General features: G+C 37.5%; 1 protein-coding gene across 6 annotated transcripts in view; it reads left to right on the top strand.

Moving 5' to 3' along the window:
- LOC111863959 (E3 ubiquitin-protein ligase Bre1) overlaps window positions 1-7,199 on the top strand; it is a 92,176-nt gene that overhangs the window by 10,429 nt on the left and 74,548 nt on the right. For all 6 annotated transcript variants that reach the window (XM_023850840.1, XM_023850821.1, XM_023850830.1 and 3 more), the window contains 2 exons: window positions 2,164-2,341; window positions 5,240-5,426. In XM_023850840.1, coding sequence (XP_023706608.1) covers window positions 2,189-2,341; window positions 5,240-5,426 — 340 coding nt within the window. In that variant the 5' untranslated portion in view covers window positions 2,164-2,188. The remainder of the gene's footprint in view (window positions 1-2,163; window positions 2,342-5,239; window positions 5,427-7,199) is intronic.

The following is a 7,199-nucleotide window of genomic DNA, read 5'->3' as shown; positions in this document are numbered from 1 at the left end:
ATATATATATATATATATATAGAAGAGGCAGTAAACACAAAATTCCTTGGCTTACACATTGATAATAATTTAAAGTGGAAAATTCATATCAATTGGTTGGTTCCAAAGCTAAGTGAAGCATGTTATGCAGTTCTATGTCACATATCAGCAACATTAACACTCTTCAAATCAATTTATTTTGCTTGCTCTCACTATTTAATGAAATATGGAATAGTTTTGTGGGGTAATTAATCTGACATCAAAATGGTGGTTACGTTACAAAAGAAAATTGTTGTACTCGTGGTGGTGGCGGCCATAATTCTTGTAGAGGTCTATTTAAGAGACTAGAGACCTTTACTTTTCCATGTGAATATATATTTTCATTAATATAGTTTCATTACAAATAATGAACATTTTCAACAATTTGCAGATGTACACAATGTTAACACAATGTTAACACATAAGAACTATCTCCATAAACCAACTGCTAACCTATCATGCTCTCAGAAAAGCACATATTATGCTGGGATCAAAATATTCAATACTTTCCCATCTGATCTCAGAAGTGTTATGAATGAAAAGCATTATTTAAAATAGCACTAGAATTTTGTTTAAACACACACTCATTCTACTTGGCTAATGAATATTCATTATCAAAAAAGTGCCTCATCTTCTTGAAGGTTGTGTAAATAGCATAAGTTGACAGTATTGATGTATAATATATGTGGTGTATTTTTGAATAGCCTCATGTATAACTGTTATTTTCTTGTGTGAAAACTTCAGTTGTGCTGTACATATGTTTTTTATTTAAATGACATATACCACATCCTACAGTCGTTTTGACTATCTTTGAATGCAGGTAATGCAATACAGTGTAATGTAATGTAAAGCCAATCCCATCATTGTGATGTGATGATTAGCCCTCTGCTTTATACATTATTCAGAAACCTTAGGGACATAGTCTGTACTGTTTTGTAATAAAATCAGGTGGAATGGATTGAGACACGCTTCTCAATAATTAGAGACATTAAAGCAGTGTTTACAGATTCTGAAAACAATCTCTATGAACATATCCAGGTGCTTGAAAACTTTCAGATTACAGCACATATTTCTTCATATTTGTAATTCAAGTATTTAGCTGATATAAATTTTTCTTTCTTCCTTGCCCTCTGATGTAGAAGATCTCCATCTCTTTCAGCCCTAGTCATAACAAAAATTCAACTGGTAAGCTTAAGTAAAAAGGAAGTTTAATGCATATTCCCAGGATTTTTGTCCCTCCACCTATTCAGTAGATAACCCAGAATTATTATTCTTTACAGGCCAAGTAATTATTAATCTGAAAACATTGCCTTATAACAGAACAATTAATTGCTGCAGTTTGAACTTAAAAAAATTACAGGCAAGGTTTGTAAAAAAGCACCTGCTCTATTAAATGCCACAAATGCTGTGTTTTGTGTAGGTTGAGATTCATTATACGTGGTACAGTCATTAATTTCGTGGACTGTGGCTTTATCGCGTCATATTACAAGGTATTCACATACACTTACACAGATCCACATTGACCCTCAAAATAGTTGCCGTTGGCCGCTATGCAAGTCTGCCAATGTTGATATAGCTGCCGAAGACATTGCTGAAACATATTGGTGAGAAATTCCTGTACGGTTCCTCTTGTGGCATTGACTACCTCCTCGGATGACTGAAATCTACGACCACGTAGCTTTGTTTTCACGCAGTGAAAGAGGAAGAAATCGCATGGTGTGAGATCAGGTGAGTACGAAGGGTGTGGCAAAACGGTGACCTGTTGCCTTGCCAGTTCCTCTTGGACAAGAGCAGAGCGATGTGCAGGGGCATTGTCGTGTAGCAACAGCAAATTCTTCCTATGCCAAATGTTTTGCTGGGGGATTTGCCTAGTTCCTGGCAGAACTTGATGTTTGCTCGTTCTTCAAACTGCCACATTTTCGATTTCCGCCACTCGCATGTGACTGCAGTTCACAATAGAGGCTGTAGTTCTGCTTACACTGTTTGCACACAAGTGCCTCTTACTGTAACAAGAGATGAACTAACAGGGCCCCAACCTATCTGCTGTAGTGTACTGCAACGACGCTTTGCAGCCAGTCCACGAAATTATTGACTGTGGTGGTAGTATTTCCGAAAAAAGAAAAGATAAGAAAATTTGCTTTGCAGATTGAAGTCGTTTAATAGAATCATTATGGCAAAACGACCAGCGGAAGGAGATGGCAACACAAGTGGACAGCCACCTATTAAGAAAGTACAGTTTGAACCCATACGAATTGGACCTATATCAACCTTAGAAGAAATGGATATGAAAGTTCTTCAGTTCCAAAACAAGAAATTAGCTCAAGTAAGTAGATACCTATACATACACATCTGATGTTTTTGGAATTATATATATATATATATATTCATTTCATCAATTACCATAAACTTACATATGTTTTGCTAGAACTTTATAACACTTGCCTTTGACATGCCTACCCATCGACCAGTAGCAACTTCAGAACATCTGAATGGCTTTTCATGAAGTTTTCTGTTGGGAGTTTTACTAACACTTGTCAACATGTTTCAGCCTCAGCGTTGGCATTCATGACTTACAAATCTAGAGACAGTGACAGGCAAATATGCCAGAATTGTTATTCTTTGCATACATTTCCTATCTTATTTCATCTGCTGTACAAACTACCATACACATGTGAGATTGAGATTCTTATGGTGGCGACTACGAAGGTTACTGCTGCAGGGGGCATGACACCATGTAGTCTATTAGGAATTTACCAGTGTTTGGGAGGAATATGCTGCTTCCATCTTCAGGATAGAATAGTAAGCTGAGCTGGGAAAGTGATCTGCATACAAGGAGAAGGATGATTGGAATTGGGGCCCTGAGTGAACCAATAAGATCAGGTTCTTCAAAAACATTAGTAAACTTCTCCCGCCCTACATGATTGACATCCCAGTAGACATAATCTTCATTACCATATTTGGTGTGGCAGTTTAATTCCTGGAATGGCCCTGTTGAAGCAGAATTTGCTTACTTGTGCACTAGTGGCTGCTGTCACCTTCAAAATACTGTAATGTGCATATCCAAACCGTCATTTCCTAGACAACAATCCACATTCCCACTACAACGCTACAATTGGAATGTACCCAGTCCCAGACAACAGAAGCAACGCAATATCGTAATTCTAACAATGAGTCTCCATGACAAAGGGAAAACTAAACAATGGGAAATGGTGTCTGGTACCCGGTCTGCATAAGGTCTGTATAAAGGGGCTGAATATATCAGATATCCCTGACCCGAGTTGAAATATAGCCGCCGCAGAATCCAAGGTAGGAAGACAAGAGTCTAGCATTTGCCCCCACTAAGCGAATTAAAAAAAAATTAGCCAGGAACTTGCGAACTCTTAATGGATCATGCACGGGAGCATTGTTATGGTGGAGAATTCGCTTATCAGGCCAGAGTTCGGGTCTTTTCCTCCAAACAGAATCCTGTAACCTTGTCAAAATTTCCAAACAATGCTGTTGATTCACTGTTTGCCCTTGTGCAATGCATTCGTAGTGAACTATCCCCCTGTGATTGAAGAAACACACAAGCATGGTCTTGAGCTGTGAGTGAGACATGCAGGCTTTTTTCATCCAAGGTGAATTCTGTGTTTTCCACTCAATGCCCTGGCATTTTGTTTCTGGGTCATATTGAAAACACCACATTTCATCACTGGTAATGACCCCATTAAACATCTCTGTATTGTGTAAAAGATCAGATGAAATGTGAAACTAACGTTTCTGGTCATCTTTGCAGATTCAAGGCACCATCTTTGCAGAAATTGTTCTTGTTCCAGAATCATCCATAATAATGTGTTGCATTGTTTCCCTAGTCATATTCAATTCTTCTGCTTAGTCTCACACCTAATCTTCAATCTGAACACACCAAGGTTTGTACTCTGTCCACATTTGCCTTTGTCCTTTGTGTTTTTGGCTACCCACTTCTTCGGTCATCTTGCATGTCTTGCCCTTTCGTGAACTGCCTGTGGCATTTAAGAACACTTGATTTCTTCATAGCATATTCACCATAAGCCACTCTTAATAGGGCTAACTTTTCACTAGCACTTTTACCAATCTTCACACAAAACTTGATGTTTATCCACTGCTCAGTATTGTTGTCAGCCACTTCTCCGCCAACAGTATACCACAGACATGTACTGCTTCCTCTGCTGCTTGGGAATGAATGGCCCATTTGGTCTGTGGCTCATGTAAATCAAGTTGGAACATATCGAAACGTGCTTGGGTACATGAGTTTGCCTGACTGAACACCCCAGCGAGACACTGCGGCCATTCTGGAAATTAAATTGTCGCTCCTTGTACATATAATTTATTTTGTGACTAGTGGTTCTGTTTTGTGTACTAACATCTCAACACTTAAACATTGTAAACATACAAAATACAAGATTCAAGAAGCCCATGCAAATAAGCCTTTCCCATGAGCATTATTAACAGCTATTGACAGAGACTATTGTTGGTAGAATTAAGAGTTACCTGCACCCAGGTGTGTGACACTCATGATCTCGTACAATATCACTACAGTTTTACTGTATAGAGAGGTATTCTGAATTCTTGTGCATGTGAGTTAAATAACAAAGCATTAAAGTTAATTTGGAATTGATGTGGATAAGATCAAGTAAGGACATGTCATTGGGGATCCAAGAAACAAACACAAAATTCTGATTTGAAAACAGGAGAAGTTCAAGAGGATAATATTAAAATTACTGTCAGAGAGGTACATTACAAAGATATGAACCAGACCGAATTAGCTTAGGACAGGATCCATTGGTAGCTTTGTGTGTACACAATGCTGAATCTTTAGGTTTTATGAAAGCAGAACATTTCTATTCAGTTGTCCAGATTAACTCAAAATGAAAGACCCTGTGCCATGTTGTTTGCATTTCGTGTCTGTGATGGAATTTGTAATAAAATTAGGCTATAATATGACAAAGTCCATTTTATTCTGTGAGAAGAAGATACAGTGAAGCCTGCATGTAAGATTCCTTTAGGGAACTAAATTCCAAGTTTTATCTGCTTTGTAGACAGTGTGCCATTCCTTCAAAAACTTGCATAGTTGAAAAACAGTTGTCTGGTGGTCTTTCAAGTCAGCATGTATAGGAATCATTTAATTTACTTGTTAAGAGAAAGAAGGTGCAAAACTAATACTTTGTTGCATTTGTGTGTGTGTGTGTGTATGCTGATTTAGCGCCTGGAGCAGCGACACCGACTAGAAGCTGAACTTCGTCAGCGTATTGAACAATTGGAGAAACGACAAACCCAAGACGATGCTGTTCTTAATGTTGTAAATCGCTATTGGAATCAACTAAATGAAGACATACGAGTCCTCCTACAGCGATTTGATGCTGAAACAGCAGATGAATCTGAAAATCGAAGTATGTTAAGAAGTTTGTTATGCACTTTTCCACCAAATATTTACCTCAAACTTTGTATCTGTTCTTGTTACATTGTAGTGTAAATAATAATACTTGGGACATGCTTCATATCTTAAATGTAGCAGCACTAAGAAGCCTTTGGGTGCACTTACCTTCTAAATGCTGTTCTTCAGCAGTCACACAATTCTGTCATTGTTTGTACCATCATCTGAAAACGTTTCTGGAGGCCACAGTACATGATCTTCTATGTAATCTTTGACTCCCACCGTATCCTTGAAGTGAGAGACTTTCAAGCATTCCTTCATTTGCATAGCAAGATTAAATCACAGTGTGGTAGGTAGCATGACAGTACCACATTGTTGAAGTACTACTGCACGGGGAGCAGTCGATATGTTAGGACATTGTCATACAGTAGCACTCAGTCTTCAGTTTTCCCCATTTTTGGATGCTTCCTTTAGGCAGTTGAGCACCTTCTAGAGCCCTCCTTATTGACAATATCACCCTCAGAGATGAGCTTGCAATTCAGTCTGCCAGTCAGAAAAGACTTCCAATGTCACCTTCCATTTGTATTCCTGCCAGTACTCCCAGTGATGGCAAATTCCACTTATGTTGTTTACTTAAGTTGAATCTTTTCAGAGCTACCATATGTTAGTAATATCAGCTGAATGAAAGAGGGAGCTCTTGAAAAGTAACAACACAAAGCCCTATAATTCATGTAACAGTATCACAAAAATGCTATAGAAAAGAACCCTCATTTCATGCAATGGTTTTTCATTTGTAAAACTTTAAGAAATTGGTCTTAGTGGATTTGTCACTGTAATGAAGACCTCATTGTAAGCCATAACATCCTCTGTTGCATTTCCACTACCTCAATTAAACCATGACCACTTCCAAATCCTTTCCAGTTCATTATTCACCAATCATTGTACCATCTGATACCATGTAATCTGAGATACTGACAGCATCATAAAGTAAACCACAAACAAACTGTATATGAGAATTGTATTCCTTTACAAAACCAGCCTATCTTTATCATCTAAATAAATTGTATATTCCTATTTAAGACCATGTTCTGAACTGCCAGATATGTAGTTAATTGATGTCTATCAGACTGTCTTGAAGAACCTGAACAGATGGAACTCATGATTGAGAGATCAGGAATGAGGACTATAACTGAGCCCCAGCATCTGGCTGATTGTAGGGTGTAATGTGTTATTTTGTTGCAGAATGTAGAGTTCTCAAGTATTATAATTACATAACTTTACCAAGTACCTCTACCATTGCAATGCTAATAGTTACCTGTCTTGTAAGAAGATTAGTTCTGATTCTGGAAACCTTTGCACTAACAAGCCTATTAGATTGGTTCAACATATATCTGCCACAGCTTAAGAGATTGGTTTGATGTTAATCACTTAGTGTAGCATTTCTGTCAGTAGGTGACATCAAGTGTGTTATCTTGATAGATGCAGATGACACTAGTATAATATTTAAGAACTCTAAATTTGACAACTTTAAAAATGACATAAATATTGTATTTGAAGCCTTAAACAGATGGTTCGAAGCCAATTTACTCTCATTAAATTTTGATAAAACCCATTACATATCATTCACAACTAAAAACAACCACCAAATTGATCTGGACATCAGTTATGCCAACAAATTAATCTGTAAAGTACTTGATACAAAATTCCTTGGAATACATGTAGACAGTACACTGTCTTGGAAAATACATATTGAACAAATTATACCTAAATTAAATGCAGCTTGCTATGC

This window comes from Cryptotermes secundus, unplaced genomic scaffold (assembly GCF_002891405.2).
Source record: "Cryptotermes secundus unplaced genomic scaffold, Csec_1.0 scaffold2493, whole genome shotgun sequence".
NCBI classification, from domain to species: Eukaryota; Metazoa; Arthropoda; class Insecta; order Blattodea; family Kalotermitidae; genus Cryptotermes; species Cryptotermes secundus.
The sequence above is the reverse complement of the archived record's forward strand: the minus strand, read 5'-3'. Positions and strand labels throughout refer to the sequence as shown.